The sequence below is a fragment of the Plectropomus leopardus genome, chromosome 15 (assembly GCF_026936395.1).
Source record: "Plectropomus leopardus strain MGB_pleo_1.0 chromosome 15, ASM2693639v1, whole genome shotgun sequence".
Classification (NCBI taxonomy): domain Eukaryota; kingdom Metazoa; phylum Chordata; class Actinopteri; order Perciformes; family Serranidae; genus Plectropomus; species Plectropomus leopardus.
In genome coordinates, this window is record NC_142190.1 from 5163877 (window position 1) to 5188772 (window position 24896).

A 24896-nucleotide genomic window follows, 5' to 3' on the forward strand; every position below is an offset into this window, starting at 1 on the left:
TACCTTTTGTATTTAAAGAAGGTCTCTGCAATGCTGGGTATGTAAGGTGGACAGGTCTGACCAGTCTTCGTCAGTAATGCAAATTGTGGCTTTCGGGCGCTATTGTTACCATTGTGGTTTGGTTAATATGTAATTTTGAAGAACAAATGTATTCTATGAGTCTGCTTTAGCACAGAGTCTGCCTTTCTTGTCAATCATTTGCTATGAATTCCAGTCTGGTGTTTAAGGCTTTTAAGAGGAATTTCAATAACAGCTACTGTACTGACAATTAGAAAAGTAAGGTACTGTAGCTGTTATTGTGTATGGCTTCATTGAAGCCCTGAGATACTCTTTTGTGCTGTTGGCCAGTGGCAATGCTTCGCTAAATGCGAAACTGAATTTGAAGCAGACAAACCCCTGTAAGAAACTGGATTGTTAAAAATCTAAAGATTTGCATTGCACAGTATTTGAATCACTTTCCTGGTGTATACCTGTTCTCTTCAGTAGCTTTCTTCAGCTGATAACAAACTGGTTTTATTAACTGACTGAAGTTACACTGACACAATGCTCAGGCCTTATTTAACTCACTTTAATTTTAAGTTAAAAACATCATCCCAAGGACTAAACTCAAGTATTTTTCCACTTTGCCCCTGAAATATCTAACAGGTTTCATTTAAAACAAAGACTGCTGCTGTTAAAACCTCTCCGTATACAGTATTTACACTTTGTTGACATGAAGCCACCTTATCTTTAACACTGATAACCCCACTGAGCTCACTTTTTAAAGAAACATGTATTCTTCCTGTAAGCCGGAACAGCAGATGCCTCCCTGACAAAGCCCCAATTGTCGGTGCTCAGCTCAGTGTGAAAGGAGCATCTCCGTGTCCCCGCTCAGCTGCTGAGCAAACGGATCTGTCTCTGCTGTGCAGTGCAGTGTTCACAGGCCTCACTACAGCCATATGCAGCACAGGAGCACACCAGCATTGTCTCACAATAACCCCGTCTCTACACTCTGCGCCAAGAGCGATACACCTCCTACAAGCTGTGTTTTATTTATTTACACTTTGGATGTAGAGGTGGACTTTGTTACAGTTTAAATCTCAGGTGCAGCCTGTGTGTTTGAGCATGAAGAACACATCCTCCATCTTTAAGCAAAACAAGGTATTGCCATAATTGACCCGTGCACCAGGTTTCCTGCTGGAAGTCAAGGTTCTGCACTGATGTAAGACCCGTGGCACTCTGTAATCATGTCCATACACAGCCAGGATTTAACTACACTCTGGAGGGGAAGACACAGGGCTTAAGTGGATTTTATTTCAAGGTTCCCTTTCAGGGAAAATTGGCAGCACAAGCCAGAATTCAGATCCTCCTAGTATTACGAGTGAAACTTTTGGTTTGAATTATTCAGATGTCAACTTGTTGATTGTACTCTTAAGGAGCACTTCATTTTTAGGTGCCTTTGTAAAGCTTAAGGATTGTAAGTCATGTGAAGGATTGTCTTCAGTGAGTGTGTTTAACCAAAGCAGAGGTGTGGATGAGATTATCTGATCATGGAATTCAGTTTGTTTTATGATTGCTAATGAGCTTTACTTGATTGTCTGAAAAACAGTGCTGTTTTTGGAGCATCCATTTATTTTGTCCTGGAACATTTTCACAGAGCAGTGGGCACGCAGTTTGGAATTTCAGATGCTTTTGTAATCCCTAAAGAAGTAAGCTTTAATCATTTATAAGGATGCTCTGGTGCTCTCACGCCTCCACCAACCACAATCTTAAGGGCTAAATTCATAAGAACCAGATGTATCTGCACAATTTATCTATTGTGCTGTTTAGAGGCCTGCAGCCGAGCTGGTGCCTGTCTTTGTGATTCCTCAATTGGTCTTTGACTTTATGTTTACCAGGTTGAGCGGGCGGAGAAAGCACCCCAGACTCTGCTGAAGTCATCACCCCACCCACATGGTCCACCTCGTCCCCCTCTGCCCTCATCGCCTTTTGCTCCTCTTCAGCAACACCTCTTCAGACACGGTGATATGGCTTCATACAAGGTAATGAAATACTCCCTTGAAATATAATTCACATGTGTTAATTTTGTAGTGATGCATTACTCAGTATTAATTCATGACTTGGACCAGATGAACAGCAAAGACAGTCTGCAATGATGATGTCATGAGACAAGTCACGCAGCTGCTCCATAGACAGTAAATAATAAAACTAATCCCAGGATGTTTTAGTGGATTATAGACAGACACATCTTTCAAATATAACATCATTACTGGATGACAAGACTTCTCCAGTGATACAGTTTTTATGCTCTGTATAAATGAAACATCCAAATCTAGGCCCCTGATGACATAATCCATTGATGCCTGATATCCGACAGGATTATTAATTTATTACATTTTATTTCCATCTTCAGTCTGACATTGCATCCACTGTAACTGATTTCTGTGATGTGGAAGGGGATCAAATTTCCCTAACCAGTCACTAGAGACCAACAACGGCCTGAATCGAATGGCATTTTAAGCCAACACTGATACATAGTTGTGCTAACATACCTGTTTTGTCTGGGTTTTAAGAGTCGAATGAAGTAGAGCAAACCATGATGTCGGGTGATACGTAGAAGACATGACGTCTATGTAATAAATTAAAACAGCCTAGAAAGCAGACATGGGCGGATTATAGGAAAATGGGCCCCTGGGCATAGTTTTGCAGTAGGCCCCACCAACTCTCCCATAGGAGCAAGACATAGAGACGTAGTTGTTAAGAGTTTTTTTTCTGTTGTCTAGCATCTCTTTGTAGTTGTTGTGAGTCTCTTTGAAGTCATTTTGAGTCTCTTTGTAGTTGTTTTGTGGCACTTTGTGGGGATTTTGAGTCTCTTTGTAGCTACTTTGCATCTCTTTTGGACATTTTGTGTCTCTTTGTAGTCATCTTGAGTCCCTTTGTTGTTGTTTACATTCATTTGTAGTCTCTTTGCAGCTGTTTTGCATCACTTTGTAGATGTTTTGTGTTTCTTTGTAGTCAATTTGTGTCTCTTCCTGGTCAGTACATTTCTCTTCGAGTGACATTTTGCAGGTGAAGGCATGGTGGGCCCCTCATACTTTGGGCTCCTGGGCCTGCACCTGGTGGGCTTGTTTTGTAATAAATCCATGATGGCGCCTTCTAGCTTGTCTGCAGCACTCACTATTGTTGCTGCTGCTCCTCATCAGTTCCAGCCTGCTGCTTGAAAACAGCTTGATATCACTATGCCAAGTTGAACTTGGTGGAGTGGGTGGATTCATAGGTCTGTACCACTGACTGTATGAAATAACGGATGTAGCTACCACAACGTCACCCACTGGTTTGTGGACTGCCTATTTGAAGCCTCAAGTTTGGAATTTCATATGCATTTTGGACGTTGTCTTCTTGGTTTTTATGGAGCCAGAAGTGACCAAATACTCTATAGACAAGAGTGTAGAAGTGTGCAGGAGAACTTAGGGCATTATCGGCAGACAGCTTGTCTCCCAAAGCAGCCCTGCTCTTGATTACATGCAACTTTAAGCCTTAATCACTGTAAATGGGTTAATTATATAAAAATTCACACTGTCCAGTTGAAATTAGCCTCAGAGATCAAAACAGTTTTTTTTTTTTTTTTTTTTACCAGGCTGTAAACATGGTTATTTCTGCTGATGTATGCAGTAGAGCATTTTGACATGGGTGCCTACAGGGTTTGACTTGCTTCTGGAGCCAGCCTCTAGTGGCTGTTTGAGGAACTGCAGTCTCTGGCACCTCTATGTTGGCTTTGTTTTTCAGACCCGGAGGTTGCCGCATCACCTTAATCTTTAAATTTACATTTTAGGTGACAGGAGTCTGTTGAAACGACTCATTTACTTGAATAAACAAATGTAATACACATTCTGTTTCAGGGTAGATTTTCCCTTTAAAGAGTCTTTTTTTTAATGCAGCAAATGGACTCATTTAACTCAGATTTATGATGAACTGCTGATATGACAGGACCATAATGTGATTTAATATTTACTGGAATCCACTCCTCTCTTGGCTGGTGAACCCAAAATGCAGCTGACTTTTTTACCCCCAGCCGCTCAAACCAGAACAGCCATGGTGATTTTGTATTTCGTAAAATGGATCCTCCCGTGCCGGTGAACTCCTGGGCTCCATGAACACGCAGCTCATGCTGATGACTCCTTTAGGACCACATGACGTGTTCAAAGGTGCCACCCATCTGTCACTTGAAAGGGCTCTGTCCTCAAAACACAATAGAGGTTGTAAACAAATGGTATAGAAGATATGTGGGTCCAGTCAGACAGTTTGTTCGGAGCTTGTTGTTTCTGAGGCGTTCCCCGCTGTGAGCACAGGAGGGACACCGGAGAGTGATTGGATTCTCACATGGCTGATTCAAAAGCTGTCATTGTCTCTCTGCGGGTCAGGTTTGACCATTTAGGAATGCTGTTTACAATCCATAATGTTCTTGTTATTTGTCAATAATCAGCTGGCAGCAGAGCCACGCACTGTCTGGTTGGATATAAATGAAAGCTAACCGTTCCGGATAGAGTTCACTGATTGTTTCCATTTGAATTTTCCCTTTTAAGTTTTGGCTTTATTGTATTTATGATGTCTGTTAATCAAACTCCTGGTTTTAATTTTGATTGGAAATTTATCTGTGGTCACATGCGTTTAGTTGGTAATGCAAAACAGGCCAAAGTGAACGTACCTCATCACAGAGCTAACTTTATTAGTTTATCATTGTGGTTCCATATTACAATCATTTTATCAAAAATTGACAAAATAAAAGGGACTAGATTTAAAAATAAAAAACATGCCGGTATACTTACGAAAGTCTTTTTTTCTGATTGTGTAACGAGGGTTTGGCATTAAAACTAAACTAAGTTGAGAACATACAATCTACCTCATTGTTTTTATCTTCCTTTGAAATCATCTTGAGACATGCAAAGCAGTAAAGAAAGAAAAGTTAACACTTTATTTTGATACATTTGCACTGTTCATTGGAGCTCAGTTCAGGTTTATATGTATCCTGACAGGAGCATGGGAGTATTTTCCAGGGGCATAATAGTAACTCTGCACCCATTCAGGCTGTGATCCTCCTGGGTGAAAGTTGAGTGTCCCTGCTCCCCCCCTCGGTGAGCCTCCAGATTTGTGATATTGGCTTGACCCTCTTGAGATTTGAAGGACAATGGCTCAATGCTGTGAGCCTGAGGATCGACACCGTTTTCAGCCATCGCCGGGCTAACTCCATTCTTGATTCAGACAATTTAGAAACTGCATGTTTTTCTTCAACATTTAAACTAAACAAGATTTTTGCAACACAAGGAGTGTGATATACAGTTTACCATTTTGGATTTATGTGCATTTACATTTTGGGTTTTTGAATTGTTCCAATTGGGGTTATGATACCCCATAATTTAAAGACGTTTATCTAATTTTCAGATTCTTTTGAAAACAAACTTCCAGCTCAAACACATCTGATTAAACATGTTTTTTTTTTAAATGACAGTGCAAGCTTTTTAAACTCGGAAATGTTTTTACTATAAATATAAATGGACATCTTTTTGTAGACACGTAGTTTTTTATGCCAGTAATCCCACCGTGTCCAAAGCTTATTATCGTGACAGTCGAAAAGAAAAATGTAACTGTAATAGTATCTCCGTAAAGCTGCTTTTGATCCTAGATGTAGATTATGTATCATAACTCAGATCTGTTACGTGACATGAGTTATTTCATTATCATGGACTCCAGTGGCTCGCTTATCCCCCCTCTGCCTGCCTCAGAAGGTGTCCTCCCCCTCTGTGTTGCTTGGAAGGTGAGATGTGAAGATCAAGGGGTTGCGTGTTGATCCTAGCTCAGGAATGGAGAGCCTGTGTGTAAAAAGTCTCTCTGTAGACGGGCCCGGTCCTGCTGGAAGCTCCCCGACTCCCACACACGCTCCGACCTGTGCCCATTCGCAGTTGACTGCCATGTAAAACACATTGACTGTCTGGGACTGGGATCACAGCCCTGTACTGTAAACATGGAGCTATCATACTGCGTGTTAAACGCAACACTGGACCCTGTTTGGCCAACAGATTTAGACACAAGAGCCGGGTGCTCCCTGAGGAAGAGGGCTTGTTGTGGTCTGTAAACGTCTCTGCTCCTGAGACAGAAAGACAACACCTGATCTGCTGTTCCCGGCGGAGCAGCGAGCAGCACACGAGGCCAGCCATGTTAGCTATACCAGTTGCAAGGTCAAGGTCTGGACAACAGCTCACTATTGCCTTTGTCTGCGCGCTGGAGGTGCAGCAGATTCTCAGGGAAACTATACATTACTTTCCCACAGCTGGCCTTGCAGCGTATCACTTACAGTGTGGTTCATTTTTTAAGGAAATCAGCCAGAGCAGGAAAACGACATGTAATTTTAGGAAGGTTTTATTTAAAACATTTTAAAGAAAACATGTTGGATAACATTTGTGTGTGTGTGTGTGTGTGTGTGTGTGCAGGTGTGTACTTACCACAATAGCATTGTATTACAATATTTTTGTAACTATTATATAGTATGGACACAAATTAATGAGCTGAGCCGTTAGAGTTGAATTCAAAGCGTAGTTTACATCCCCAATGTCTAATTCACGTGTATCTAAAAAATACATTATATTTGAATGCAGGAGGGTGTGTCTGTGACTACAACTATCTATTATGAAGGCAGTGTGCTTACAAAGAAGAGATCGTGCACGGCAGAGTTTTACAGCCCAGAACTTATTAGATTTTTTAGTTGGTCCGAGCACACAAAAGAAACAGATAAAAATCTTGCAACAGCATGTAAATTTAAAACATTGTTTCTAAATGGATTTGGGACAATGACATTTGGAACATGAACATGTTCAGTTATTGTGGAACCATGATCGACTATTCAATATTTTTCATACGAAATCACATATGAATCAACCGAGACAGTATTTCTTATTTAATTTCATGGTTTTGAACAATAATTGCACTTTTTCTTAATCTTTTATACCCTAAAAATTCAGTATAAAAATTCTTATAATGCACAATGTTCTCATTGTGGCCACATTATTGTTACATAGGTTATAGCAGTTTGTGTTGTGCTTAAACTGATGTCAGACTTAGGACTTATTTCTTAACAAATATTAGGATTACTGCTTATTACTGTGTCCAGCGTACAGTGTAAGAAGACAGCGTAACTATTCCCGAAAAAGACCATACAACTATGGATAACCCTGGCATTTTGCTTTTTAGATAGATAGATAGAAATGAAATATACAAGATACAATAATTTAAATAGGCAGATAGGACCAATACAATAAACAATAATCCAAGGACACTTATTGAGTTTCATATTGTTGTTTGATTTTAATTTAATATTTAACTGCCATGTATTTATTACACACAAACACATCAAAATAAACCACTAAAAATATAAAATATACAAGATCCACACAGCAGATAGGGCCAATGAAATCCACTATAATCTAGGGACAATTCTTAAGTTTTATATTGTTTTTCCATCCTAATCTAACTAGTATTAATAATACCGTGTAATTGGTGAAATATTAAAAAATATTGGCTACTATTAAAGATAAGGTCGCCACAAAGTGTCCTTTGAGAACCTGAGGAATCTTTAATGGCATTTTAAGGGAGTTGCCTCTGATACCAGAGCAGCTATAAAAATACCATTAAAATAAGGTCACTGTGTGGACTCTCCATCATCACAGACACGCTATAACTCACTGCGCTCCCCAGTGGGAATATTATGGATCTTTTCCAAAGTATTTTCTTTTTCTATTTTATCAACCCAACTGCAACTCGCGAGGAGCTGCTGTGTGCGCTCTGGTCCACCGGTGCCGCGTGCTTTCTTATGCTAATGCCGGTCTGACATCAGCAGTGAGATCAAAGGAGGGCAGCAGGGGGACTTTAAAGCCGAGTCTGCCCCCACTCAGGCTCACTCACTCTCAAAACCCTCTGCGTGTCCCTCTCACACTCTCACACCGACACCGCGCTCGCACACACCATGCGTACCTGTCCGGAGCTATTCTACCACCCCATGCTGGATTTTACTCACGCGTCTGGCTGATATCGACACAAACTGAAAAGGATATTTCGACCTGCTGAGATTTTTTTGGTCTTGTCCAACGGTGAAAAGTTGAGCGGAGAGGCAAAGGTGAGGGGAAACTTGTTTGGCTGGAGGAACAGTTATGTAGGCGGCTGTGTTCGTGAGTGCGGTGCGTCTTTGTGCGCAAAGGTTCATAGAGCGAGCACTAAGTTTGGCTGTAAAGGAGTTGTCTGCTGGGAAAAAGTTTTTGGAAGAAGTTGAAGAAAGATTAGTTTAAGCTAGGCTAAACTTTTCAAAGACTATTTTAACGTCATGCAACAGATATCACAGCTTTAGTGCAAACTATTTCTTAAGAAATGTCTTTTAAGGGACTTTCTCCTCTGAGAGGCGTCTGTCTTTCGGCTAAAAACAGTATTATATTATGAAAAATATCCTGGTTTGACCTTTTAGTTAATCCCCATTAATTAATTCGATAGGAAATATGATGAATAGTCCACTTGATGCACCAACCGGCTTATCTTGGCTTGATGAGAGACACACATCGGATGGTGTGTGAGTGTGAAGCTATCAGCCTTTATCTTACAGGAGGAAGCAGGAGCTGCCGTTTCGGTCAAATGTAAATTTAAGCAGTTAATCCACTTCAGGCTGCGATTTATTTAAACAGATATAAGTACGATTGATTTTGGAAATATCTTAGTTTTTAATTATTTAAAATTGTTTTTGGTCTAAAAGTCAGAATTTTAGGGCTTAAAAAGTCGTGAAATGAGTTTCAGCTCATTTAAATAATTAATATCGCACAGTTTCGGACGCGTCTCCGCCAATCAGCGTCGAGGAGCGGAACTCGTGCTTTTAAAAAAGGGCCCTTTATCAGTAATGCGCTCACTTTAAGCTCCCTTCAAAGAGATTGCTTATCAGCAGATCACAGATAATGCTTTCAGATAATGCTTCTGATGCGCTGCCTGCAGATTACTGCGCTGATTTGTGCTGTTGATCCATCTGCTGTCACTCTAAATGTAAAATTCTTCACATTTCTGCAAGTGGAGCAGAGGGGACAACTAAGAGAGCTGCAGGGACTGAAATATGGGTGCAAAAGGACCAGACTAATGACAGAAAATATGTCTTTTTCGTTTGAATATTTGCCTCAAAGTTAAGCAAAAGTCCATGTGATAGAATAGAGCAAAATCATTTATAACTCCAAAGAATGAGATAATAAATAAAACCTTATAACAATCAGGTCTGATATTGGGACTCTGTTGGTGTAAATTCTAGAAAAACTGGGTTAAAACAACAGGGAAAAAAAGCTGAAAGTCATATAAAAGTTAACATTATGTTCACTGTAACAATCTGTAGAAGAGAGTGCTGGTACCTTCCTGAAAATGTAAGAAATATCTTTGTCTTTAGGGTTTTGTTTTGCTGTGTAAATGTAAATAATCATTTTGTCAGTTTTTGTTTGGTGCATTTGCCTTCTGTTCACTTTTTGTTCTTGCAGTACTGTAACTCTGGTTTCAAAAGGTGCTTTTATTTTATATAAAGTTTACTTAATACAATTGTGCTTAAAGGCTTAAATGCACTGAAGTGTGTGTACATTTAGTCTGTTTAGTGAAAACATTTGCTTATTTCCATTTTTTCTGTCCTGTAGGTATTCTTATTTAATGTGTGCATGATATTTAATATTGCTGAAAAAGTGCTGAAATAATATTAATTTGTCTGTTAAAAAATGCCTGTCACCTATTTTAAAATGATCTTTTCAAAAATCTTGTAATTTCTTCGAGCTCACACAAAGACTTTCACAGTAGTTTTAAAACCGTGTTCTTGAATGCATCAGGGAAAAAAAACCCTTAAAATCTGCATTTCCGAGTCACTAATATTATCTGTTATTTATTGCAGGGTTTAGAAGAGGAGGCCGTGCCATGAGAGCTGACTTTTGAGTCTGAGCCAAAAAGCCCCGACAGCCCTTTTTGTATTTGTGTCCTGTGTGAACTGGAGCCACTGTCCAACCATGAGGAGCAGCTCTCATGTCCTGCCTCTTGGTGTGCTCACGGCTCTGCTGCTGTCTCAGGTCTGCTCCGGCATCAAATGGCTGTAAGTATCCTCAGGAGTGGCGCCGTCTCCTTTCTATTTAGGCCTTTCACTGTCTTCACATTCAAACAATGTCCAAACTGATGACATCACCAAGATACGTGATATTGTGCGGCTCGTTTTCTGCATGTTTCAGAAAATTTTTATGGAGTGGGGGGGGACTTGTGGCAGATTTAAGACGGGCCCCAGCATTCCCCGAGTTGCTCCTGATCAAGGGGGAGGCGATGTGTTTCTGTACATGTGTCTCTGATGAAGGGGACAGTAGATAAGCTGGCAGGTCGACAAGTCAGGAAACCTTTTTGTTTTATTAAGCGTCTTCAGTAAAAGGAGATGGCTTACATATTTCAGTCCCAGGATCTCAGATCAAATGTACCCCCCCCTCCACGGATGATGAAAATAGAAAATAAGATGGCGATGTCGAGGCGTCAGGGTGGCGCAGACAGTGCCAGTGTGTGTAGTCTAGTTAGGCCTGAGTCGGTGTAAAAGTAGCCTGGTGTAGCTGCAAAATGTTGACACAAATGTTGATTGCTCAACCCGAGCAGCACGCTGTTTTTATCGTGAAGTAAACAATAATTTTCGCAACAATTTTGGAAAGTCCGTAAAATTCCCAAGTTGCTATTTTTCGAATTTGTTTATGTTTCAATTGAATGTTTTGCACGGTTTTGTTTGGTAGTCTTATAAACGCTCCAAGGGTTTCTTTATCCCTGTGCCTTAAGTCGGATCACCGTGAAAACTTTTGGCTTTACCAAAAAAAAAAAAACACGGCTTCTCATCAGACTGTTGTAATACTCACAGCGGGAAGACTTAAGCAGATGTGCCCATGAGAGCTGGGATGGCATGTGCTAAATCTAAGAAGTCCAACAGTCTTGATAATGCACAGCGGTGCAATGCAAAACAGATGCGGCTGTAAACACCTGCGAGTGCCGGGTTACCACCGGCCCAGCGGAGTCACAGCTTATCATTGGGCACAGAGTGGCGGCCCCACGGACCCCTTAATGCAAAACAGGCCAAGGTGCAGGCGTTGTGGCCTGGTTCTCACAAACTCTGAGCAGAGTGCGAGACACAGAAAGCTGAGATCAGAGCTAACCTGCCCTGCCTGTGGTTTCTCCATTAACTTAATACTCAATAAGTTTGAAAGTTTAAATCAAATGTGTGCGCCCTTTAATGGTCTGATTCATGTCAAACTGAGGCCACAGAGGACGACGCGTTCGGTGGTGGAAAATCCAAATATGAAGGATCGATCATCTGACTGTGGAACTGAATTTAGTAGTTTTCCTTTTGTTTTTTGGACTATCTTGAGGCCTCCTCTGTGCTTTAACAAAAGAAAAGCCCCGTGCCAAGAACGTGTCATGTATATTTTATGAATCCTCGGCTGACTTTCCTTTCGGATTTTCACTGTGATAAGATGGCTCTTCTTTGCAGCAAATGCCAAAAATATTTCCCTGCCTGAAGCATTATCTGTTTCAATTTTTCAATTGTTTGTTCTGATGCATCTTGGAGGATGAAATGTGAGCACACAACAAACTCAAGCCGCTTAAATACAACTATAATGCAAACTTGCAGCTTTCTTGGTCACTTAAACATGATTTAACAACTTATGGAACAAAAAAAAAGATTGAGCAATCATCACGATGTCATCACCACAGATTAAGAGTGTTGCATAATACATACTAAAACCTTTTATCTCTTCCAGATCACTATCACACACTCCTGCATCTTTACACATCAACCAGACCCAACACTGTAAGCTGCTGCCTGGCCTCGTGTCCTCCCAAGCTCAGCTGTGCCGCAGCAACCTGGAGCTCATGCAAACCATTATCACAGCCGCCCGCGAAGTCAAAAAAACGTGTCAGAAGACCTTCGCTGATATGCGTTGGAACTGCTCCTCCATCGACATACCCATCGATGCTCCCAAGTATCGGCCAGACCTCGAACGAGGTAAGGTCATAAATAGTTTGGAATGACAGACGCTTTTGTTTCCAAAGAGCTGCTCCAATTTTTTTCTTTTTTACCCACAAGAGTCTGATGTTTATGGTCATGCTCGACATTCGATGAATACTCAAAACCGAGGTCATGAAATGCTGCATTTATTGCAGTTCAGTTTACAGTAACTGCTGAAATCATCCTCAGCCCTTTTATGGTGTCCGTGCTCAGTTACCACAATAGATTTATCTGTACGCATTAACCCTCATCCTACTCACAAATTCAAGGGTGTAGATCCGGTTTCAACATCGGGGGGGGGGCAAATATGACACGGATTGCAGATAATTTTGAGCATCAAACACTTGATTTCCTGCATTGTGATGACTTTTTACGCAACAGTTTATGCATTTTCTGCATCAATTTATGGTGCAAATGTCTTTGATTTTGTCAAATAACAGTCCTCTGCCACTTTCATGCTTTTATTTGGGCAAAGTTCTCAGTATTGAGGGGGATGTGTCCCCTGCATAACCCCCGATATCTACATCTGTTAACATATTTAACATACAAGGACCACCTACTGGGGTCCCTGAGGGCCTTAAGAATAAACCAGTGTAAGAAACAACCATCATAACAAAAGGTTACCTTATTTCCCTTCAAAATATTATTAGTTATGCACTTTATATCATCTGAAAAACAACAACAAATTATCATTATTTTAGGATAGTTACAGTTAGTGGATTCTAAACATCATCTCACCTGAGGAAGAGCAGTATGCAGTAGGAGTGAGAATCACCAGAGGTTCAATAATACCATATTATTACTATACTTCAGTCACAATACAATATTTTTATGATTTAAAGTGTTTTGTGAAATGCTGACTATTACAGTAACATACAGCAGGGTCCTAAAGTCGGAGATTACTTGCCAAGATAGTTGTATTTAGCATTTGTTTTGAATGTAACACTATTTTGTTTTATTTCCAAATGACAATACCATCTTAACAATATGCTAGGGGGTCATGGATGACAGGAACAAAGGGGTTAAGTTGGTAAGTGCCACAAATTTGGTTAAATTTCATTGCTGACCTAGAAATGATTCAGGATCTTAAATATCTCTTCTTCATTTTACATGCCAAAACTCGGTGTGTTTTTTGTGATTATATAATTTTCAATGTGGTTTCAGACTTTTGGACCCCGTTGTTTATTGAAATTTTTCAGCTTTTTCTCAACCGCAAGTTATGTCCACAAAGGAAAACTTAAAAAGTTGGTTTTGATTGTGTTCATCCCACCTCAATCACTTTGGTGGCAGCAAAATGTATTTAGTGGATTGAAAAAGCTATTGGTTGGCTACCAAAAGTTTAACTCATATTTGCAATATTAATAATTTATGTAATAAATCTAAAAAATCAATGCTTGATGTCCGTTTGTCAGTACAATATTGCCACACAAACTAAAACAATACGATGCAGTATCCACCCCTACCCGCTGAAATCTGTCTGTCTTCTTTAAAAAAACTGATAAAAGTACCCCTACCCCCCCATTAGAGTGTATGATACTTTAAATTAGGACTCATGACAAACAGACTCAAATATTTCCGTCTGTTAAATCTCTGGTGAAATTGCCTGCTTCGATATTTTGGTACTGTTAAAAAAAAAACCCTTATTGAACTACAAACAATGTCATGAAGTTGTAAGGAAGAAATTGGTTTACAAAGTCGTAAAATATTTGAATGATAGAATAAAGTACCTGTGAGATATGACAAAGTACACCACTGAGGTTTTCGGGTGCTTTAGTCTGCAGGATGAGGGTGAACTTTGATACAGAATTGTGTCCTTTTCAAAAGTGTTTTCTGGTTTTAATATGACTTGTTGCTCCATCTTTCCATTCTTCTGCTGCCAACCAAATAACTCCATCATTTATTCCTGAGCAGTCTTCACCAGGGACTGCAACTGAAGCTGTTATTTGAGAAGACCCCTGCAAACAACACGCATACATTCTCTATGATAAAAAAAAAAAGGTTGTTATTTCTGAAATCCACAGTATTATTTGACTGCACGCCTGTTCGTGTCGCAGTCTGGCTTTTGTTGTTTTTATAGCCAAAAAGGACCTTGAATCAGCCGGAGACAGTTGCTGGGTTGTGGGTGGGGGAGCTGTGCAGAGCTCCTTTAGAAAGGACATGGCTGCCATTTACCAAAATGAACAGTCTACTCCGAACAGGAAATGGCTCATCTCTGTCCAGGGATGGCTTTGATCTAACCAGCCCACGGTCATACATGATTTCTTCCCTTACTTCCAGTTGCTTCCCGGCCTTTAACATATGTGCTTTCTGTGTACGCACATCACCACCAATTACATCAGCGCTCACTCTGCGTTACAGCAGTGACGGACTGTGTTTGATAGTTTCCTTTTGTGCTCTCGGTAGAAAACTGAGAGGGAAGAAGGACAGATGGATTGCTGTAATAACTTTTCATCACAGAGTGCCCCAGGGATGACATTTTTCTGTAGGCCGGTGCGGAAGTTAGCTCCGTCCTGGTTCCCTCTTCAAAAAGCCTATGAGATTTTTCTGTTGGATTTTGGATAATTGCAGAAAATAATCTCCGTTGCAAACAACTGATGCTTGCATGATTTGTTCAGCAAGATAATCTTTAAAACAGCCCTGCGCTACATAATCACACACAAATGTTATCCATGGTATGAAACGCACAATGCTAACATGTATTCTGACAACCAGGAGAAAGGACACGCCCCAAAAAAACAAACTGATCTAATCTTACTAAATATGCAATAATGTTTACATAATTTGCTTGTAGCTTCCTATATTTAGTGAATATTATTTCATGTGTTACATTTCTGAATTCACAACAGAAATCAACTGGGAAAAAAAGTTATTTAAAAGTGTTTTAATAATTAATTGTTGAAGTCATTTTTTTAGGGAAAAAGAAGTTCCAGCTTCTAAAATGTGAGAAATCGCTGCCTTTCTTTTGCTCTTTTGACAGCAAACTTCAGTTATGAACTGCTGGTTGGAAAAAAACAAGACATTTGTTGACGTTACCTTTGGCTTTAGAATTTGTGACAGGAAACTTAATATCTAAAAGACAAAAAGCCTGTTTGGTTAATCTAGAAAAGAGTTTATAATAATAAAAAAATTGGAACTAGGAAATTATCTTTGAATGATTTTGATTTCAGCAGCGTTAGTTTGCAGGAGCAGGGCTTTCTTTGTATAATTTTGTTTTCTTCTCTGCTTCATCAGGAACAAGAGAGACTGCATTTGTCTACGCCCTGTCCGCAGCAACCATCAGCCACACCATAGCACGGGCGTGCACTTCTGGAGATTTGCGGCTGTGCTCGTGTGGTCCTATTCCTGCAGAGATCCCCGAGCCGGGCTATCGCTGGGGCGGCTGCGCTGACAACCTGCACTACGGTTTGATCATGGGCTCCAAGTTCTCGGACGCACCCATGAAAATGAAGCGTGCAGGCTCACACGCTAACAAACTGATGCACCTACACAACAGTGAAGTTGGAAGACAAGTAAGCAAATACGTTTTAACACTTTTTGGATCCCCAATCATTTCAATGGACATAACCTTTTTAGGAGGTCTAGGTCTATGTTTACTGTCATCTGACTGAACCTGAATGCGTAGACGTATTTGATAGGGTGTCTGTAAGCCAATCACAGTGTTCCACATCATCTAAAGTGGACTGCTATGCCTCTTTTTTAACAAGCATGGCTGACCGTGAGGCAAAGGGGAAACACGCGTGTTTTAGTCTGTACATTGTATTGTTAAAATACTTAATTTGTGTTTAAAGTAAACATGAGATGGTATATTACTTATACATGTCAAAAAATCATATGAAATATTTATGGCTTTTACTTAGAATACTTTCAGAAATATCTGAGTGTCACTGCAAATGAATACAGAAATCCTGTTTAAATAAGGAAATACAGACCTGATGTGAATTTCTAATTCACAATCAGCTTTTAATGCAACTTTTATTATGTTCACAAAATACTCACCTCAGGAAGTTTTCCACATCCTGTTTTTAGTCACAGTGATAAAAACGATGAAAAATATATATGTAATGTGATAATAGTTCATTAAAAATAGATAATCTCACTTTTGTTGAAAAAAGTCAAATTTTTTTGTCATTTTTACGATTAAGCGATTGCTGCGTTCAGATTCTTCATCCATTAGAATGGTAAAAAAAAGCAAAAAAAAAAAAATCCCGGCAACACATAATTGACTATCCTAATAAAAAAATGTGAATGGTTTTTTAAATGTATTTAGAGTGAAAATACACCATTAGAATATTTGTTTTGTGTCTGGAAAATAATTGGTTTCTTAATGGGGTTCAAATAAGTTTACAAAAATGTAAAGATTTGGATGCCTGACTTGTGCTACGTCTTATTTCTGTGGATTTCAACCACACAAGGACTGAGCAGTATCTAACCTCCATTACTTCACGTTCAGGTTTTGAGAGATGCGCTGGTGATGAAGTGTAAATGTCACGGCGTGTCCGGCTCCTGCTCCATAAGGACCTGCTGGCGAGGCCTGCAAGACCTGAGGGAGATCGCCATGGACCTGAAGACAAAGTACCTGTCCGCCACCAAAGTGGTTCATCGGCCTTTGGGGACACGCAAGCAGCTGGTACCCAAAGACATTGACATCAGGCCAGTGAGGGAGAACGAGCTGGTCTACCTGCAGAGCTCCGCGGACTTCTGTCTTGTGAACGAGAAACTGGGCTCCGCTGGCACGCAGGACAGGTGAGACTTCCACATAACATCACTGTGTTTGACTGCGAGATATGTGGTGGCACTGATGGTTCTGGTGTTAGATTTATTAGCACGACTCATATCAGCGGCAGACCCACACAGCTGACAAATAGGAAATGACCAATCCTGAAGTCTGGTCCTCCAGGATGTTGACTCTAGTGAAGTGCCGTGCTGCCTGGTGGCACCGTTTAGTTTGTAGGCTGGCTGATAACAACCAGCCCTCCGTCTGTGGCTTGTCTGAGCATGTGTCACTGGCCGCTGTGACTGGAGTCGTTGTCCCGCTATCTAATGAAGTTATTCTTAGGACTGAGTGCGCTCGAGCTGATATCGATTAGAGAGGGCCACACAAATGAGGAAATACCCCCCCTAAAGATAATGGTTTATTTACACCATTGAGCTCCAGTGTTTTAGTTGGGACGTGCTGCTGGTTTGTGTGAGGAGTTAGTGGGCAGCGAGGAGCCTGTTTGTCTGATGCTCTGACTCTGGTTGACATCTGGCTAACCAATATCAGAGAAATATGGCAAACATAGCTATCTTGCAAGCTAATTGAATTTATAAGTTTTCCATTAAAGTGGTGCAGAGATCACATGTATCAGAATTGCCTAGGGGCTGGTATATTTTTGGAAAATGGTATCTGCAACCTTAACTGATCTGAATCAAAGTGCCATGTTGCCCAAAGCTGCTCCCATTGAATGATACCTCCTCTCTAGATTTTTTAGAATTTCACCAGAAGCTTACACTTTGTTTGGCCTGACAGCAGCAAAAAAAATAAATAAAAAATGTTAGCACTTCGTTGGCAGCCTCTTCATTCTCCTTCTCTCTGATTCATTGGCTCCACTTCTTACTGGATATGACATATATTGAGAATCAGTAGCATAATGCCAAACAACCAAGTGAAAAATATTGTGTGTGCAGCCACAGGGTAAAAAAAAAAAAAGATTGTTATTTTTACTTTCATTATTTTTTTCTTTCCTTTCCTATTTATTTATTTTTTCAATGTCTCTCTTTTGCATTTTAATTTCTGTATTTTCTTCTTCAAAAGATTTTCTAAGGCCTATTATAATGTGATTGGGGTGCTGCCAACGGGTGGGGGTTGGGTGTGTGGGGGGAGGGGGCATTGTTGTGTAGTAATGTGGTTCTTGTTTGTTCTCCATGTTAAAGACTAGATAAGTTGTTAACAAACAAAAAAAAGGTGGTGCAAAGAGGAACAGGTTGCATTGAATTACATGGCACAGGAAGTGAACTTTGAGGATGACTGTGTTTGATTAAAGGAAAACTTTGATATTTTTCGACTAGGAGCCAACCATTTTTCAAATTTCAAATAAAACAGAAAAGCCTGCGATGTAACCACTCAGGGCATGTTTAGAGTGTATAGCAATCCATCGATGTACATGGATATATCGATTAAATGAGCAACGATCACGTAACAGCGATCCATATCATCCTCTTTTAGATGCTCTTATTTTGAAAGTCTGCGTCACCGTCACACAGCTTCCGGAAGAAAATGGCGGGCAGCTGAGAGAAAGATGATGAGGATATATTACTATTATTTACTCAGGAATAAGTCATCGGTGTGGAAATGTTTTGTTTTCGGAGAAACTGCGAGTTAACATATAGCGCGCGTGATATGTAAACAAAAGCCGTAGTGAGGAAACAGGAAGTGCCTGCCGGGCCACTGAGTTCCTGCTAACGTCACGTTAGCTGCTCTGTTTCAGCAATGTTGACTGAAAAAACGAGCATGTAGACTGAAAGTCATCCGCGCTTTTCTGTCGGGAGATGCAGGGACTTAAACCAGCGGTGAGTAAGACAAAGCATGAATAATAGTGAACTGGTTAAGTTACGAGTAAAAGTCCGCTAGCCGCTAAGCTAACTTCTGCGATGTAACTTACCGTAGGCGTATGCTAAAAACATTAGCATGTTGTATATGTGGGGGAAATGTGAAGACAGTTGTTTTGTCTGCGATCCTCAACAGCTATTATTGAGTTTTATACTTTAGTGAGAAGATCTTGTTAATTCACGTTTTGAGGATGTTGGGAGAAGTTTTAGGAAAAAAAGATCATGGTTTGAATTCAAATGAAAACTTTTTTTTCCCTAGAAAGCATTTTAAAAAAAGGATGAACCAATTTTAATTTTTTCTAATGATGTATATGTTGTCTTTATCTTTTCTGGCCAAAAGCAAAGACAGGGGTGGCAGCCTCTCCTGTAACCTACTGTGTTTAATGAGCAGATAATATTGGCCCCTATCAATCGCAGGCCCCTAAATCAATTTAAATTGAAATAGTGTCGTGGTAGACGTATGTGTGATATTGGCAAATATCATGTTGTTGTCAAAAGTATTGATATAATATTGTGTTGTGATGAAACCACTTATTTACACCTCTAGACATGTTCGCATCGTTATTGTTTGTCCGTTCAGCGTGCTAGTTTTTGTCACTGACAGGCTCAGATTGTTATTCTAAGTGTCTGACAACATTATGAAAAGCTTTCAACCGCGAAAGACCTCAATGTGTAGCTATAAACAGCTCAGAAATCGGCATGGTCACCCTCACCAGACTCCATTTATATTAAGTTAATTTAGTGTGTACAAAGCAAGAATATTTTCACATCTACCTGAGTGAATTAAGTTTTTGTTTTTCAACCAAACCAGAGTTGGTGATTGTTGGAACACTGAAAAGATGAACCAGTATGTTTGTTGTTTTTAAAAATAGTTTTGTTTCTGTTGACTTAGAATTAATTGATAGCCTGGTGTTAATTGCGATGCGATTAAAGTCTGTACAATATGCATTATCTTTTTTTAATCATGTCAATCGCCAACAGACATTCCTGTCTTTAAGAGGCTGCACCTGGCTGAGTTTTAAAACTAGTGATGATACTGGTGTCAAACTAAAAGACATGAAGAATCCAGTGGTACCAACTGTGGGATGCTTTTCCAGGAAGGGGGCTAACATTTATATAACATAACTTTGAAATAATGCTCCAAGTTATGTTAACTTTTGATGATGGAAAAACAGCATGGTCATTTTAAAGGGGAATGAAAATGGGTTTTATTGGTACTCGTGAGTCTCCCCTTTACAGACAGGACCACTTTATGCTAGTCTCATGCAGTTTATTGTTGTCATTTGATTCCTAATCAAGACAATTTAAAAAGAATTGCTCTACCTTGTCAATATGGACTTATGTTTTCAACTGGAATTGAAAAAGTGATTAAAACGTGATAAAAAATGCAATTTTATAGATAGAGAGATAATTTCACCAGCATTATCCCACAGATCATCTTTGAGCCTCCTTAATCAGGGATTTAAGAATAAATGCAATATTTTTTGTGTTTTTTTAGGATGCACCAACATCCAGTAATCATGGCTGAGCAGGTCCCTGAGGATTAAAAAGCTGCTCTAAATGGCACATGATGCTTTTGTGTATTATAAATGTCATACATCATATGACCGTCGTATCATGTGTCCCTCAGCCACAGGTCACTCCACAGATAACCACAAGACATGCTTCATGTCACTGTGCACTCACTGCGCCCACCGGCTCCCTTGTCTGCTGCCTGATAACGCAGCACTTACATGGTCTGCAACATTAGTGCTTTTGCAAAGTCATGAGGTACACCCTTTTCTGCAGTCAGCGCGTGAACGCGTGACTCTGGTGTTTGTGCGTGAGTAACTATGAGTGTACATGCGTGGGTATCGATCATTCCCATATGTGTCAACTCAAAACTCGCTGCGTCATTCAGTCACATGGTCGCACTGTTGTCTGCTTTGCCACAATTATTTCAGCTTCTCGCAGGCCGGTGGCCCTTCAAGGAAAGGTTTTATTAGTTTTTGCACTTGAACAGACCTTTCTCCTGTCCACATCGTTACCTCTGACCCATTCGTAAGACCTGAGCGCGGCAGATATAACAAGATAATCTGGGGCAGGTAAAATTAGCAGCAGTTCCTAATGGATAAAATTTGATTATTGGTGCGAAACGGTGTCACGGCTCTTAGAAGAGACACGCTATGGAAGTTTTAAATTACATTACAGCCTTAACCAGCAGATGTAAGTTACAGAATGCACAGCGCTGTCCTCTTTCTCTGCTCACAGCAGTGATATAACAAGATCTCACTCCTGACTAACTGTGTGGGGTTTCTGTCTACTTCCCAGCTCCCACCGATGTAATAAACCTGTCTCACACTCACAGTAACTCATCCTCCTCCCTCTCCTTCACTCCCGCTGCAGCCTCAGTGTCTCCCCTCACCATGCTGCTCATTAACACTCTGCCATCATAAAACAATGCAATTATGTGGAGGGGTCACGCTAAAGAAAGGGAGGGCAGCCCTGTGTATTCAGTGTGATTTACGGCGGGGCTATTCTCTGCTCATTCAGGATGCCTCTGGCTTCTGAAATGAGCGTCCACCGCCTAAAGACGATGGAACAAAAAGAAAATGAAAGACAAAAATGTTTGGAAGAACTGCTGCACAAAAGGTGAAGGCACATAGGACCGTCAAGCACTTTTAACCCCCTGAAACTTGGTCCAAAGGCACTTTTCTTGTGCTGCTCTCAGACGCCTTTCACAAGCTTTTTAACCCTTGAAATCTAAGCAAAATGGTCTGATTTCTTCAAAAAAAAGATGAAAAAGACACAATCGAAATGTATACATTTTTTCTGTTTTATTTTAGGAATTTCTTGGGTGATTTTCTTTCTCTTTTTTTTGTTTTAATTTTTTTGGCTTATTTTCAAGTAATTTTCTTGTTACTTTTTTTTCTTTTCTTTCTTGCGTTCAATTTATTTATTTATTTTTTTTACTAATTTCCTTCTTATTTTTGGGCCATTTCTTGTTAAGTTGCTCATTGCTTTCTACTCATGTTTTTTTTATTTTAAGAAATCAAGCCAATTTGCTCAGGTTTTCAAACGGTCAAAGGACTGTTGCGGGCTTTTCACAGGCCCCAGAATTTTGCAAAATATTTTAGAATGAAGCTATAAACCTAGGTAAGACATGTTAAAAGCTGCTTGTTCAGTCTGAAATGTTGATGCAAAAATCTACAGTTGCAACCCAAAATAAAATGTCTCACTGAGCACTTTCTGTGTTTCAGGCAGTGCAACAAAACTTCGCTCGGCAGCGACAGCTGTGACCTGATGTGCTGCGGCCGTGGCTACAACCCGTACACGGAGAAGCTGGTGGAGCGCTGCCACTGCAAGTACCACTGGTGCTGCTACGTGACCTGCAAAAAATGTGAGCGGATCGTGGAGCGATACGTCTGCAAATGAGCCACAGCGGCAAGTCCTCTTCCCAGCCGCCCGAGGCTACAGGTTAACCAAAGCACTACAATACCAACAAGGCTTACTTTTGTCTTAAGCTTTAGCATGTGTACCTTCGACGAGAAGTGGTCGCTTCTCGTGTCAGTATCCTTTTTGTATCTCCAAACTGCCAATTGGGCTCTTAAGCTTTTTTCGCTTCACAAACCTGGACGTGGAGAGCGTGGCAGCAGTGCCGGTTTACGTGAAGACCGCCGTCCTCCTGGGTATTTCCTTTTTTTCCTTGTTAATGATTATAAATTCCCCTAACAGGGGCGTTGAAAGTCTATTTTATTATATCTCTAATGAAAAGAAATAATATTGGATTTTATGCTGGAGGAGAGGGATCGTTTTTTCCCCTCACTAGACTTATGTTTGGCTTCATCCTCAGAAATCAAAGGGTTCTGACGGATCCGCGTGGTACTTCTCGAGGTACTATTAACACTTTTTTTCCTCTGTGGCAAACGAACAAAAGGGGGGAAAAAGGATCACAAAGGGAACTTCAAGTACTTTTCAACCACGGAACATTTTTTATTTTTTTTTGTGGTTGACGTTTCGGACTCTCGCCATGTGTCCTGTGTGGATCTCGACATGACTGCATCCCTGTGGATTGAGAGAAGAGCATTTTGTGAAATGGTGCATAATCTCCTTTATGTCTGACATGCAGTTCAAATATATTCTATTTTTCAGAGCATATGAGCTGAACTCATGGATTTTTTTGTAAACCACTTTTGTGTGGATGTACATACTGTTATTTTGTATACTGAAATAAAGAAAGAAGTATTTATAAAATAATTAAGTGATCTTCACCATCATCTTTACATGGAACTTGCATGTTTTTTTTTTTTGTTTTTTTTTTCCTGTGAACTGCACCTTTAACCCTTTGAAACCTGGAGCAGTATCACTTTTCTTTTTCTTTTTTTTCTTTCTTTTTTCAAAAGCATTTAAACTTTTGAGCCGTGAGCCAACCGTGATTTCTTTCAAAAACCTGTTCTAAAAATTGCAAGAAATTAGTACATTAAAAATAAGTAAATAAATATTAAAAAATCTAGGGTAAAATGTCTAGGGAAATAAAGAAAAAAAATCGGGAAAACTGTATTTACAATTATCATAATTAAATATTTAAAATTATGTAACAGAATTCTCATTTATAAGCACTATTTTTTATTTTTTATTTTTTGTTTTGTTATTGTTTTGAGTAATGAGTAACTTGGTGAGAAATGTTGCACAAATTGTAAGAAATTAGTAGATTCAGAAAACTACATTTAAAAGCTAAGGAAAATGTGTTGCTAATTGCCTTCTTCCCATGTTTTTGAACGAAATCGTGCCAAATTCGCTAACGCTGCACTGTGTAGCTCATGTTACAGAATTTTGGCAGAAACTAATCCATAACCTCCAAGGCTAATTATTTCCAAACTAAGCAACATTTGCTGTAATTCACTGCAAATCCAAGTGTTATAAAATAAGACTTTTCCACAACTTATAGCACCCTGTGATTGTAAATCAGCTCAGCACAGTCAGTAATGAGCTGCAGGGTTCAACCTGACAGCCTATTGGGATCGCTCGGTGAATTGCCCAAACCCTGGGAAAGTGTTTGTTTGGACATTCCTCACAAAGGCCATTGCGAAGGGATTTTTGTCACTCCGATCACGCCTTTAAAACATCCGTCTGAGAGCCAGACCTCCAATGGGCAAACATAAAATTAAAAAGAATTTATTCAGAACAAATACCCAGACTGCCGGCCTGTCGGCGGGAGCAGACTTGGCGCTGCACTCAGCCGAGATATTACCCTCTGGCCAGCCGTGTGTTGGTTAAAGTGGTTCTCATGATTCTGCACTGACAGAAATAGCTGTGGAGGATGTAGGGCCCATGCTGTGAGCTCACATGATACATGGCAGCACCAGCTCGCACAAGCTGCACACTCACTGGAGCTGTAACACTCCTTGACCCCGGCCTGTGGACGCACTCAGAAACTGCCAAAACAACCCTGCAAAAACAGGGCTGAGGGGGAACATTATCACCAGCCATTTAGAGTTTTAGTGGCCGTTTTATGAAGCTGGACTCGTTTCACAGCTGTTCATTTCAGTTTTGGATTGAAACACAGGTTAGGAAGAGTTGATAAGGCACGTCTGTTTAAGGTTATGAGGAGAAATATGAGTAAACTCTTTAACCCTTTAGGCCTGGATCAACCTCAGTTTTCTTGTGTTGCATTCAGTTGCATCAAAACCTCTGAAACCTGAGAAAATGGGTTTGAGTTCTTTAAAAAATGGAAAAAAAATGCAACTTGGCAAGAAATGTCCTGCAAACTGCAAAAAAATTAGTAAAAGGTGACGAGGTAATCTGAAAACCAGCAGGAGAAATTACAAGATATAAAAAGCAAGAGGAACATGTTCAGAAAACTATATTTATTATTCTCTAATATATTTAAAATGATTTTACAGAAAAAAGAGAAAAATATTAAATTCTATAATTTTCTTTAGCACTTCCATGGGGTCATTTTCTTGTAACTTATTTTCAGGAAATTTTCTTGTAACTTTTCAGTTCTTTCTTTCAGTTTTTCAGCCATTTCTTGGCCATGTTTTAGAAAGAAATCCAGCCATCTTGCTCAGGTTTTAAAGGGTTAATACTCCGGCAGGAGTGCATGCTAACAGTATGAGGGGCATAACTAAACAATGAACTCTAAGAAGTCAAACATATTTAAAAATTTGATCGGTGGATGTTGTTGTGTAGCCGCGGTCTAAAAGCAGAAACAGCGTGTGCTGTGGTGTTGCTTTGGGGGCTGGGAGGATCTGCGGCGTGCAGGTGAGCGGGG

The 24896-nt window shown here is 40.0% G+C and overlaps 1 protein-coding gene across 2 annotated transcripts; it reads left to right on the top strand.

The window, feature by feature from the left end:
• Positions 1-445: 445 nt before the first annotated feature.
• On the top strand, positions 446-22879 carry wnt11 (wingless-type MMTV integration site family, member 11). Of its 2 annotated transcripts, none has more exons than XM_042499322.2 (6): positions 446-2021; positions 9923-10117; positions 11808-12052; positions 15287-15564; positions 16506-16798; positions 21883-22879. In XM_042499322.2, exons 2-6 carry the CDS (start codon positions 10035-10037, stop codon positions 22055-22057), a joined length of 1074 nt encoding a protein of 357 aa, XP_042355256.2. In that variant the 5' UTR covers positions 446-2021; positions 9923-10034; the 3' UTR covers positions 22058-22879. The 2 variants fall into 2 exon arrangements, with proteins under 2 accessions (XP_042355256.2, XP_042355255.2); XM_042499321.2 differs by lacking the exon at positions 446-2021 and adding an exon at positions 7841-8143.
• The last annotated feature ends 2017 nt before the right edge of the window (positions 22880-24896 follow it).